The 13,842-nt window shown below is 41.4% G+C and overlaps 1 protein-coding gene across 13 annotated transcripts in view; it reads right to left on the bottom strand.

Moving 5' to 3' along the window:
- The window catches only part of lrrc7 (leucine rich repeat containing 7), a 70,902-nt gene that overhangs the window by 18,914 nt on the left and 38,146 nt on the right, over positions 1 to 13,842 (bottom strand). For 9 of the 13 annotated variants that reach the window (XM_017031177.2, XM_017031163.2, XM_017031166.2 and 6 more), the window contains 10 exons: positions 5,594 to 5,796; positions 4,450 to 4,567; positions 4,232 to 4,310; positions 3,599 to 3,688; positions 3,353 to 3,409; positions 3,035 to 3,098; positions 2,745 to 2,819; positions 2,459 to 2,603; positions 1,552 to 1,624; positions 1,368 to 1,385 (listed from right to left, as the gene is read on the bottom strand). In XM_017031177.2, coding sequence (XP_016886666.1) covers positions 1,368 to 1,385; positions 1,552 to 1,624; positions 2,459 to 2,603; positions 2,745 to 2,819; positions 3,035 to 3,098; positions 3,353 to 3,409; positions 3,599 to 3,688; positions 4,232 to 4,310; positions 4,450 to 4,567; positions 5,594 to 5,782 — 908 coding nt within the window. In that variant the 5' untranslated portion in view covers positions 5,783 to 5,796. The remainder of the gene's footprint in view (positions 1 to 1,367; positions 1,386 to 1,551; positions 1,625 to 2,458; positions 2,604 to 2,744; positions 2,820 to 3,034; positions 3,099 to 3,352; positions 3,410 to 3,598; positions 3,689 to 4,231; positions 4,311 to 4,449; positions 4,568 to 5,593; positions 5,797 to 13,842) is intronic. The other 4 variants (XM_017031174.2, XM_017031184.2, XM_017031186.2 and 1 more) reach the window with 1 other exon arrangement.

Here is a 13,842-nt window from a genome sequence, read left to right as displayed (position 1 = left end):
TAAGACCCAAACCAAGGATGAGTCAATGCTTCTGGAGCCAGAGTCTGATTTATTTTAATCCTCTTTACCATAGGGACGCATCGTTTTCCAAAAAAAATGATTTAAAAAAAAAGTCAGGCAGCCACATCGTTGCACAGAGTTTTATGCAAATTTCATTTACATGAAGACGGTCTCATGTAAGCAGTTTATTTTAGTCCATTCCACATCTCTGCAGGAAATGGGCTCATGGCTGCAGGAAATGTGTTTTAATTTTTATGTAACTTTCTATTTTTATCTATTCAAATTATATCAAATAAAGTTCAACGTTTTTATTATTGTTTAAAATTCAGTGGTTAGGATTAAAAAATCTGGTCGCACAGAAAATCAACATGTGAACAAATAAGTTATGACTGAGGCAAAAAAAAAAAAAAAAAAAAAAAATCCAAACCCTAGTTAAAACTCCTTCATTAAAACCTCCTTCCCTCTAACTGGATCCCCACTCCTCCTCCTTCTACTCCTCCTCTTCTCATGCTCGTTAGGATTCACAGTAAAGTCAACAGGACGCCCGTCAACTCCCCCAGCCCCATCACCCCCGACCCAAACTGCCACCACTGACCAGGCAGCAAGCTAACAGCCGACCGATGCTAACGAGACAACAATTCTACATTAATGTTCTGTCACTTTTAACACTGCATTAGTCTGTCGCCGCTATTCTCAGAGGATTAAAGAGTCTGCTCTGCATATACAGCACACAGGGGGAGGAGGGGGGCAGGAGAGGGGAGGAGAGGGGAGCAAAGGAGGAGAGAGAAGAGGACAGGTGTTGAGAGGGGAAAGGAGGAGAAAAGGAGCGAGGAGAGGCAGAGAGAGGACAGAAACGAGGTAAAATAAAAAAAACACAAAAGGTAAAATAAAAGAACAAAATAAATAAAATAAACACTTGAACTTAGTGAAGGTGATAAAAAAACACTCTGATACAAACAGAGGTCAACTGTACCTACAGTTCTACTTATTTAGCCCGAACCCTGGGACTTGTTCAGGACGACAAAATGATTTTAGTTTTAGTTTTTACAACAAGTGCATTGCAAAAAAGTCATTTTTTCATGTTTGAACCCAATTATAGAATTGTAGACTCTTTAAGCCTCAAACTGTAAATTAACTGAGAGCATTTTGTTCAGGCTGAAAGGCCACCACACTACGTGACCTAATCCTCAACAACATTCAAGTAAACGTAACCAGCGATTCTAAGGATTTTAATAACTTTAAATCCCAGGAAACATCGATGTGTGTGTGAGGATAAAAAATATTCAAATGTATCAAATTTGCGATGCACTCGAACATCCGTCTGTCTCTGAACTCACCCCTGGATCCAGGACTCTAACGTTACTCACCCCTGCTTGGGCTTCGGGCTAATGGCACGGCGATGCAGCAAATGCAACAGACAGAATCGCCCAATCATCAGCCAGTGTTAGCACACAGTGACTCGCAATATTACACAACAACACAGTCAAACCAAAACAACAACGCACCGAAAAAGATAGGTGAGTGTGTGTATGTGTGTGTGTGCTGTCATACCTCCCAATGGTGTTAGGCAGTGAGGTCAGCTGGTTGTCATCTACTTTAAGAGTTGTCAGCTTCTTCAACATCCCTTCATGAAAAAAAGACAGAAATAAACACATGAAGTGAGGAATTCCTTCTTTTCTGACAAATCCTTCACACACGCATTATTCCCCAAAAAGAAAGATACAAACAGAGACAGCAGATAGAGACACTCATGTATATTTAATGATTAATTCATTAATAATAATAATAATAATTGAGTCGTTATTCGTCCCACAACGGGGAAATTCACAGCGTGAGTCTGTGCAACTGACAAAGGCTGCCACCGGAGGCACTATCCAACTACTACAACCACCTAGAGAACAGGGGATTGACTTGTTCAACTTTATAGTATACCATAAATGTGTTGAAAACATTTTCATGCTTTGCCCATAAATTTGTTTTAGGAGACGCCGCCATCATGTTTTATGATTTTCTTTTTTCAAATTTTTTGCAAGTGAAGGTCCGTTGTTCCTCTGCCTGATTGGCTACGTGTCTAAACAGAGAAATGTATATCAATTATTAATGATTCGCTTTAAAACACACACACATACACACACACACACACACACAATGCCTCCTGATATAAATCTAGATAAGGTGATAAAGTCTAATCCACCGTTCGCAGGAAAACTTAAAATTCACTCCCACACTCGCCGCCCTGCTGCCGTAATTGTTTCCTTGCATCTTAATCAGCGACCCTGATAACAGCCTGGAACAACGCCACATGTTTCCCTGTGTGAACATCATTTACTGAAGAGCGGCGAGCTCGGCAGCTCCACAAATCTACCACTACCTTTTGTAAAAGAAACGAGACCTGAACCATCTCTGAAGATCTTCATCATCTTCATCATCAGGCCGCGTCTGTTATTGTGTTGTTTACCTATTGTGTCAGGGAGGTGCTGCAGCATGTTGGAGGACAGCAGCAGGTCTTCTAAGGCCTCACAGCCAGAGATATCCGTGTCCAACGTCTCGATACGGTTCTTGGCCAAGTCCAGATACCGCAACTGACGCAGCTTTCCTATCGACTGCAGGGGGCGACGGGGAGTTGAGAAGATGAAAGCAGAATCAAATGACAAACAGAGGAGTAAAACATATGTAAGAGGAAGTGACATCTCAATATTTCCTGTGCTGTTTTCTGTCACCGTCAAAGCTGTGAGTGTTCTTACCCCAGGTATCGACTGTAGAGAGTTGTTATCCAACCACAGCTCTTTTAAATTATGGATTTGTTCCAACACCTCTGGCTAACATGCAAGAACAGACGAGAAAGAATAAAATTACAGCATCAGATATATATATATATATATATATATATATATAAATACAAATAAAATCATTGAATTGATTTTTTTATATGACTAGTTTAGTTAATTCCAACCGACACATGAACTCCATTCCACTTGAATGTTATTGGTTTGATTTTTTTACATAGAGAAATTGTTAAAAAAAAAATTCTCACCATTTCGGAAAATTCATTGCTACCCAGATCCAACCTCTCCAACTGTGTCAGTCTGTGGATGGACCTGGGAAAAAACACAGGTGTTTGTTTGATTTAGTGAAATCAAAGAAAAATCAGAAAAGACAGAAGTAAACCTCAGAACACTCCATCAGTATTTACCAACACCTGCTCGGGAAAAATGGGATTCATTTACCGTCACAAGACACAAGTGTCTGTCTCGGTCTGTGTGTGTTTTCAGTTTCAAGAAATGATAGTTTTTTTTATTTCCCATGTATTTATCTTCACGCCCAGCCTGAACCTCACGCTGCCTGCTCTTACTTTGGCATGGTTTTCAGGTGGTTCTCTCTCAGCTCCAGGATCCGTAGTTTGGACAGCCTGAATAACAGAAGACAGAACGAACCCAGAGTTAACGTCACTGTTTGAATTCTCTCTGTGGAAAGAAAAACAAATGCTACAGGAGAATAAACAGAAGACAACTCAAAAAACGAAGAAAGAAATATAGAGAAATGACAACTTTTTCATGCAACTGTCCCTTCAAACACCTGAGTCCAGGCATGAGTTTACCTGCCAAAGTTGGAAGGCAGACTCTCCAGGAAGGCATCATTTAAGAAGAGCTGGGTCAGATTCAGGAGCTGCGTGAAACCATCTGGGAGTCTGGAGGGAGGACAGTGGGGGGGGGGGGGGGGGGGGGGGGGGGAGGGGGGGAGAGAGAGAGAGAGAGAGAGAGTGTGTCCTTGAACAGCCTCAGTGGAATAAAACATGGACAATCTTTCTTAAACGAGCCCTGCAGAAAGTGCTAGACCACGGATGACTCATCTGTCCTGCTCTCTCTCTCTCTCTCTCTGACCACACACACACACACACACACTTCTGTGTCCAGTTATGCTTCATGGACATTTCTCTGCCAATAAGAGAACAACAGAACACCTGCTCCGTTATTGTTCTCACGGTGGAAGGAAGTCAAACGACAGCATTTTGTTGCAGCCCTGGTTTTACATCGTCTCTTAAAGACGGAGACAAAGGCAGAGATCATTATAGTCTGTGTAGGTGAAGGCCTCAACGCTCATTCCCTACTGTTTTATGTAGAAATATAATTTTAATGAGCGCAAATCCAGAGGGTCTTTGGACTGTGGAGAGCATTAATGTGAAGAAAACATTTAGCTCTACGAGTGTTTCACCTGAGCCCTGGGGTCTTACTTGGTTATAGGGTTGACACTGGCCTCCACCACTGAAAGACCTTTACAGCATTTGATGTTGTCTGGAAATTCCTGGATCCCTGTGATAGAAGAAGAACAGAGGTGATCCAAGCAAACGTAGAGAAGTCATTATTTAACGCGTTCCACAGGAGATCAATTAATTAATATATTCGTAGGTCAGTAAATCTGGAATGGTCCACTTTCACTCGATCATTCTACCATTTTTACTGATGTCCAGTTCCTTGAGGTTGACCAGGCTGGCGATGGTGGTGGGCAGGTTGGACAGGTCATTATCAGGCATGCTCAGTTTCTTCAAGGCCTGGCAGTTGAACAGTTGCTGTGGAAAAACAAGGTCAGAAACGACAGGTGAAAAGTCAGTAATAAATACAGAACAACATGACGTTCAGGTGTTAACACAATAACCTTATGTCTATATGTATACAGAATCGTTTATAATGATAATAATAATAATAATAATAAGCTTCTTCAACATCCCTTAATGAAGAATGACAAAAATAAACACATGAAGTTGGGAATTCTCTCTTTTCAGGTCCCGTGAGATCCCTGACACAGACACGTCTACCAACATAATGTCAGAGCTTCATATCAGAGTTTACTGTTGAGTGAGAGTTGGATCTGTCACTGACACCAACCAATCAGAGTGTCTGCTCTCTCCCAGGTTATATTTAGAAAATCCAATCCACCCTCTCTGTCAATTAAACTGGGACAGGATTTTAATCAACTGAGGAACCGTGAACTGTGATTTGGCTTTTAGGTTATCGAGTTATTTTATATCAATAACAAAAATATCCACAGCAAACTTTTCATAACAACGCAAACGTAAGTTGACACAACGTTCAGCGTAAAACACATTAGAAAATGTAAACTATACGTTGAATTACATCCAGGTTGACTTGGACAATTAGTTGAGCCAGTGGAACTGCCTGTTGTTTGACGCTGCCAAAGGGGTTTTTGGGTAATTATTTAAGTTAAGGAAAATTAAGTTATTTTCCTTGCACATTTACCCTTAGGCTACTTGTTGATTTTCCAATTGACTTTTTTTCTGGGAAGTCCCAGAAAAGGGAAGTAATTTTGTTTCAATTAGTGCAGACTAATATTGATCACGGATAATTGCGATAGACATAATAGTATGATAAAATGAGACAGAATATATGATAGAATGTACATGTTCAGATACCACGTAGATACTTGAAATACTGCATATTGAAGTCCTTGTAAAGAGCTCATCTCTTGAAGTGGAACCAACTCCCAGCTGGCATCTCTACAGGCTCACACTCCCACTTGTCATCTCTGTTCTTGAACATCTAGCAGTATGTTAGCAGAGCTTCTGTGGCTGCAGTACCTTGGGTAGCTCCTCTATCTGGTTGGCGTCGAGGTAAAGCTCCTCCAGAGTCCTCTCGAAACTGAAGATTTCTTTGGGAACCTGCTGCAGGCTGCAGTGGGAGTAGTCCAACACCGAGATCACCTCCTCTTCGCCACGGAAACAACGGCACGGCACCAGCCGGCCAATCAGCTTCCGTTTAGTGGTCATTTCCAGACACTGCACTGTGGAGGCAAGAAGAGATAGAAGAGAGCGATGTAGATGTAGAATTCCAAAGGGATTTTTTTTCCAACTCATTACTGACCACGTCGATTTATTTTCCATTATTAATTCAGATTAATAAACCCAGACGGCAGCCGTTTGTTAACATTAACATGTAAATGTAGTGTTTGTCAGTTTGATAACAAACAGGATCTGAAGCGGTTTGTTCCGGGTTCAGAGCGTGTCTTTGAAACAGCCATTAAAATTCATGCGTGTGGTTTTTCTGCTGTACATTTTTCATAAGGCCCGTGTGAGCTGCATGGTTAATGCGAACAGAATTCACTGCTACTGAAGTGTGAATCAATACAGGAATGAAACGTATTAGACTGACACTAATCTATCTTCTCCGTTTATCAATACGGCGGATCGATGATTCGTCAAACAGCACTGGCACTGACTGACGTCCCGGCCCACAGAAGACAAGCCTCAGAGCAAACTGTGAATTTAATCCATAGTTTTCTTTAAAAGAAACAGGAGGAAAATGTATGGACTTAGTGACTACAGATAATTCCTTCCATTTAGAATCATGGGAGATCTATTTCACACCAGGTCACAACCTCCTCCTTCACCACGTCACAAGACCAAACTCCAGTTTTCTGAAAATGTTCTTTAATTTTCGTGGGAAACAATGACCAAGAACTAAGAGCTTCAACAGGTTTGGCTCAAGATGTCATTTTTGGATTCAGGTCTGTGGTCTTCCTATAAAGCAGAGGGGGTGGGGGGGCATCTACCAGTGGATACCCTAAAGACTTTATCACAGTTATAACACAAAGGCAGAGCCACTTCCACAGCGCCACATAGTGGTCACGGTGTGTTTTTTGCTCTCAGATTACAGCATCCTCATTCATACACAGTAGCATCCCTGGAGCTAACACTCAACGTTCACAGCTGTGTCCTCGCCTCACCAGCAGAGGTCAGGGTTGAGGTCGTGCAGAGCAATAACAGGCTTCAGGAGATGCATGTTGTCAAGGTCATTCAGATCTACGTTGTTACAGTGTTTGTCGAAATATAGTTCTAGCTAAAATGGCAGCAGGTGTAATGCAAAAATAAAATAAAAAACAAAAATAAAAATAAAAAATCCCAAAAATTCTTCCCCTTAAGGGCCTTAACTGAGACTTGGCCAAAATTCACAGGTTCTTTATTTGATATTTGAAACCTTTTTTCAGACAGAAAATGATCTGATTTAGGGACTAAGTGATTTTTTTAAATATAATTAAACACATCTTCCTTCTTGTTCCTTTTGACCTTTTCAGCCAGAGAAAAAAAAAAAAAAAGATGTTAATACACAAGTCTCACCAACCACCGCTCCCACACAAAAACCAGAGCCTTGTAAAGTCTGTTGGACAGGTTGTATTTAATTAGCCCAAACCGTCTGCCAACACTTCATCTCTCCATTACACTGCTCTATTTGAAGAGCTAGCAGCTGAATGACATAGCCAAGCCCAGCTAGCAGTTACAATATCAAGGAGAAAATTCACACAAAGGAAACCTTGGCAGATCGCTCTCTGGTTTGCCTGGAGCTGGACGAACTCCAGCTGTGATGTGGACAGGGGGCTCAGGGACAGGGGTGAGGATGAGGTAAGAGCTGGTATAATGAGGGAGGCAAAAATCAAAAGGAAGATGAGAAAAAAAAGCCAAGTGTTTCAGAGAGCAGGAAGGAGGGACGGCAAGATCAGGTCCACAGAGACGTGTCCAGCTGCAGGGTGAGACCAGATGAATCTGGATGATCTACGGACTTGATCATCATTATTGTGAGCACACTATGTTATCTGCTGCGGTTTGTTGCCTCCTCTGTGAAATCTGATTTAAAAAGACTGCAGATCTTCCAGGACTGTTTATCTAAACGGGCAGGGCCGTTGGAATCAATACGGCCTTATCCACGGTCACGGTCAGAGAGGGTGTAATGAGGCAAGGTGAGATTTACGTTCAACCTGGTTATGTGTGGACACGGCGGTTTTCAAGGCGCTCACACCTCGGACCACTGGTTCCCAACCCCCTGTCAGGAACTGAGAGTCAAACAGGGTTGGTGTTTGATGATGGGAGGGACAGAACTCTGATTTATTATTTTAATTCGATTTGTGAAAATGCTTAAATTTCTTTATATTTTGTCCATGTAAAAAATAATAACAATATATGAACCTGTCAGATCAGACGGGCGCAGCATCACTACAGGTGAGTTTGTATTGTCAAACTTTTTGCCTGATTGTGAGATTTTACAATTAGTTTTTCCAGAAAAACACACACTCTACACTACACTAACGTGTGTGTATGTAGGATTTCTTTCTTAGCAGTTGGTATTTATTTTATTCAATGTTGGAGAAAATATTTCTCCTAGCCTCATAAACTGATTAGCCGTTAGCATTGACTGATGGAGGAAGGCGGAGGCTGAGATTTTGTTTGTCCTAATTTGGACGCAGACGGTTCCAAAAAGTAATAGATGACACCAGATGTTACATCAACACTCGTCCATTCATTCAGTCATCCTCGTAAGGAGACATGGGGTGAACTGGAACCCAGCCCAGCTGGCATCGCCCCCAACAGGTTGCCAGTTTATCCCTGTGCCAAATAGTCAGTGCTCATAACATCTGTGGTACATGAGAAAAACACTCATCTGTTTCATTCAATGTAAATATAAAATGAAATATGAGATTTAAATTAGGATCTTTGACCAACAGAGGGCACTACAGCAAAAGGGGGGAATCGTTCAATTAAGATTCTGAGATTTAATTTTTTTTTTTAAATTTCAATTCAAACATCTTAGGGTTTAAATATTTTTTTTATAAATAGACAATAAACACATTTAATTCAAAATATATAAGCTGCATAATTATATTGGTTACTTCGCTAACTTTTAAAAAATTAAATTATAAAGCCTAGCATTAACAGCTAGCTAAACATTTTTTCCTAAAAAAATGTTTCTATTAATGAACATGATGCAATGTTAATGTTTAATCAACTGAATTAAAGAAATGTAGATCATTGCATCATCAGCATAACATGTGATACATAATCCAAGTCTCCTGACAGCAGGTTAGAGTCAGCTCCTGCTCCGCCCTCGTTCGTAGCCCCTTCGTCAGTTAGCAGTCACAGAGATGGTGCTCGTCGGAGGGAGGGTGCCATCGCATTTAAATGGCAAAAAATGACACGGTCACTCAGCGTGTGAGAATGGATTTAATACTTGTTTCATCCACTAATCAACTACTTGACATCACTGCCAAGAGCCAGATGGCTCCGTCTGGTGCCCCAAATACACCAGAAACACTGAACAGAACTCATTAAAGTCAGTTCTATCCTGTGTCTGCAAAATCAAACGTAACAGTTTTTTTTTTTCATGCTCCGTGTGTGAAGTTCAACTTGGCACAAAACTTTTTTCTTTTTTTTTCAAGTTCACGTGAGGTGAGCTCACGCTTGATAATTAAAAAGCAAATTCTGGGGCGTCTGCACTGATCACATAAAAAATAAAACACCTTCAAACAGCTCAAAATCAATAGGATAGACAGCAGCACGCAGCCTTCAGTCTCCACAATAATGAACAAATGGGCTTTTATTAGATATTCACACTGCAGCTGATGGTTTATTCTCTCAGTCTACAAGTGTGGCAGCATAAATATGCACAGAGCCGACTAAAAATAACTGGGTTTTTTTGTGACAAGCAGGTAAAGAAAACTGGAGCTGATGTTACCCGTCAGAATGAAGCGGGACAGAAAAAGCAGCCGGGACATTGATAAATACACGCAGCGGTGAGGAGGCTGTTTACGTGGGCAACAATGAAAGTCGAGCGTGAGCAGTCACCTTCACGAGACGACGCAGAAACTGACTCAGGCTGGGAAAAACTCAGAGGGTAGATGTTGAGACGGCACAGAGACAGACGTCACAGGACAGGTAGAAACGCTGTCAAAATTGGACCAGAACAAATAGGTGGCTTCTGTAAAACGCTCATCACACACTGGATCTTAGCAAGAGTTGACGTACGAAGCCTTTCAGAACAAAGACGTATTACAGTCACATTGACTTTAATCTACAACAAACAACAACAAAACTGAAAAAAACACAAAGCCTGGTTCTGTCAGCCCGGGTCAGCACCAATAAGGTGAAAGAAGGAAGTGAGTGTGGTTGGCTGTGTTGGCTCTCACTGCTGCTATGGAAACAACATGACGGAGCAGACCGACTCTGCAAAGGCATCAGTTCATGTGCAAGCTCTCAAAAATACACTTTAATTATTTAGTACGATGAGTATGACATTAAAGAGGAGAACCTGGGAACCACACTGAGACATTTACATCCTCGTGTCTAAGAACTCCCTCGACGCCATATTAGGAAACTTCACATTAGGATTATATCCAGATCACCAACAGAACTCGACATGATCATTTAATCCTCGAACTGACGTGTACATATATATACTGTATGTACATGGTATTTCCTTCAACCTTCAGAATTTAACCATACGACCCAACTTTGGGGTCGTGACCCATCCCTTGACAGTACAAGTATCCATAATTTGCTGATGACATTCAGCTTTACAAACCAGTGTGAATAGTTACTTTGCTTCTTTCGCTGCACCTCCAGTGAATTCACGTGCAGCCTCACCATCACCATAGTAACTGCTACCATAGAGACCGTCTCCCGAGGAGCCGGGTGTATTTTTACTTACTCTCTCTCTCTCACTGTGTCATAAAACAGAACATGCTGCACTGAGTGGGTGATCGCTCCACATTTGGCGGCGCTTAACATAGACTCTTCATACGGAAGGCACCAGTACAACACACGAGCAAAGGCTTTAGAGTCGCTCAGCTATACATTCAATTCAATACATTCAGGACTGTTATCTGAGGGTTGCCGGTTTGAATCCCTGCCATGGCAGAAATGTGATATCATGTGACACCAATAACGTCCCTCACATGAACAAAAAGGTCTTCCATCGTACGTCCCTCACATGAACAAAAAGGTCTTGTCTTCCATCGCTGACTTCACACATCTTCTTCTTACAGGCAAACAAACTTCAGGTGCGTTGCTGCCCCCTGCAGACTGGAGTGTGAATCATATCACCAATGTGACAGATATTAGGGAAGTAAGAAAGTTGGGATTAAAGTTTTTTTTTATTTTTATTTAACCATAAAATACCCATCTATCTGGGTCAACGTACGTACTACACAAGAAGTTGTTCATGCAGAACAACTTTCACACTTTCAAAAGCACTGAGTTACGATATCATCTATACTATGGAGGAAAAATCATCGTCATTCAGCCGTGTCTCCTGACACAGGAGCGCCAGGTGTGTGTGTGTGTGTGAAACCAATGAACCTTACATCACTACAACTAAAAATAACAACTGACACAACAGAACCCAGTAGAGCTGACGAGTCATCTGCAGCTGAACTATGTGAACTCCATCACAGGACTGGTCAAACAACAGAAGACATGACACCAGGCCCCTCACCACAGATTCACTCAGAGCAGGAGTGAATTCACTGACAAACAACCATCTCATAACAGACTGCACAGTCAGACAGAGGAACAGAGCTGTGGACAAACAGAGCTGGACAACAAGCTGCCAGACAGAGGAAGGATGTACGACAGAGAGCGAGGGAAACAAAGATGTCAGAGAGTCGGAGTGTACGAGGAAGTCTTTTTAAATGAAAAAAATTTAATCTGGTTGCTTTGAGTTACTGAAATGTCAGGGTCAAGGGTTTCTCTCTGTGACATTCAAACATTTATTAAAGAAAGCAAAAGTGGTAAAAAAAATTTAAAAACTTTACATGGAAGAGCACAGAGGCGTCTGCAGCCTTCCCTGAACTCTGTGAAACAGACCAATAGAACTTACATGCAGAGATGCACTGACACTTCGGCATTGGTACTGGTATCAGTAATGGCACCATACTGGTACTGGTATAAATTTTTGCTATTGACACAACTTCAAATACTCGTCTTCATGGTCAAAACTGTGCTGAACCAGCAACCCAATACAGCCCAACAGTCTATTGGCGGACCACATTTCTAGACAGGAAACCAACGATCATCCAATGGGAGCCTAGCTACAACATAACTATGAAAAAAAAAAACTAGTGAAAAAGTCCATACAAGGATTCAGATTTAACATCCCAGAATGATTTTATTATAATTATATAATTCTTCAAGATATCACTGCAGGAAAAGTCAATGTTACAAAAAAAAAAAACCTAGTGAAAAAGTCCATACAAGGATTCAGATTTAACATCCCAGAATGATTTTATTATAATTATATAATTGATATCACTGCAGGAAAAAAACAATTCCAGAAAAGGATTAAATCAATGTTATGGCAACTTTGCCCAAACGACAAAGTACTGATATCATCATTCCATTAAACCCATTATGAACCTGTTACATTTTATGATGTTTCCTGTTGCATTTCAATCATCTCTAGGCATAGATTCCAGGGACAGAGTTGACCTAAATCAACAACAACTTCACACACCAGTGTTTCCCAAACTTTTTTTCTGGGGACCCATATTTTAAAAGTCACAAACTTTCGCGACCCAAGTCAAAAGACATTATTTGTGAACTCCTGGGAAACATGATGCAAGACGACCCCCACAAAAAAAATTGTGACCCGCCTTAGGGTCATCTCCCAAATTCATTCTCTGTTTCCAGGCCACACTTTTTTTTCTTTTCGTTCTTTTCTCCCCCTCACTGTTCTTCCAGCCTTGTCCTCATCGGCCCAGTTTTGCCTGAAATGTCACTTGTCACTCTTCTTTCCTCTCCCACTCTCCCTGCACTCTTCCTCAATTAATACCTCATCTTCACCCTTTCTCCCTCCATCCCAGTGTCTGTCAGGAACCAGGAAGGGAAACCATCTTGAATCGAGTGCAGAAGTTCCAGTTTCCTCTCGGCAGGTCTGTCTCGACCTACATCCATTTATAAACCGCAGGAGGTTAATTCAACGGAAAGACAAAAATATGTCCCTGAGTCTGAGAGCCAGGACGTCTTTGTAGACACAGTTTTCTGGACCCAGTTTTTACCAGAAAGAGTAAATGCAGCATCATACAAGTGACCTTGTTGATGTCTGCTTCATTATTAGATCATTATTGTACTTTATTACACAGAAAAAAAAGTTCTTCAGTAACAGGAATGTACAATATTTCTCAGAATAATTCTAGTAAATATTGGCAGGATGAAAGACCTAGATAGATGGATAGATGTGTTACTACGGTTCTTAAGCTAAATCTAAATGTAACAATAATAAAATAAGAAATTAACTAAACTTAACTTAACTACTTAACTAAAACAAAACTGTTTCCCGCCTCATCTTTAACAGTATTACTGATTCTGTTCACACAGTCCAGTACTTAGATTCTCAACCTCAACCTTGACCCCGACCCAGAACCTCTAAAAGATTCCATTAGAATAATAGAACGCCAACCTTGGACACACACACATGCAATAGAGAGGTTTCACCTTCACACAAAAAACAAACAAAACAAAGACCTGCTGCTTTCTGGATCAGACTCTCTGTCCTTCTGTCATCCCCCTTCCCCCTGGCTGGAAGTCAATCTTTCTTTTTTAACTGCCAGCTGATAGCTGTGCACGACTGTCTGGATCTCTATCCATGCGTTCGCTCCATCTATCACCTGCTGCTGCCGAGTCACTCCTCCGTCGTTCCCGTTCCGTCTTTTTCCAGCCTTCGCTCCAAATGAAAACAGATAACGTGCCTTTGTTGCAGTGACAGCTTCCAGAGACAACATCCTGCAGCTCGGAGCGATCAGCTTGACCTCAGGTTATCTAACACGTGCAGGGTTTGAACCTACGACTTTCCAGCTGCTGCCTCTCTCTAACCCTGAGGGTTTGAGTCGGTTCCCTCCGTCGGCACGGCAACTTTATTTTGCATTAACAGCCTGAAGTTAGCTTTATCCCAAAAAGCCTTTTCTTAACAACCTGTGAAATTTGCACTGCCGGCAGTTGCTATGGTAACTGAGGGACTCGATTGCTCAAAATTACCATAAAGTACTAATTAAAAAGCCTTCGCTAAG

The sequence above is a fragment of the Cynoglossus semilaevis genome, chromosome 2 (genome assembly GCF_000523025.1).
Source record: "Cynoglossus semilaevis isolate Cse_v1.0 chromosome 2, Cse_v1.0, whole genome shotgun sequence".
NCBI classification, from domain to species: Eukaryota; Metazoa; Chordata; class Actinopteri; order Pleuronectiformes; family Cynoglossidae; genus Cynoglossus; species Cynoglossus semilaevis.
Note: the sequence above shows the minus strand (reverse complement) of the source record. Positions and strands in the feature narration are given on the sequence as shown.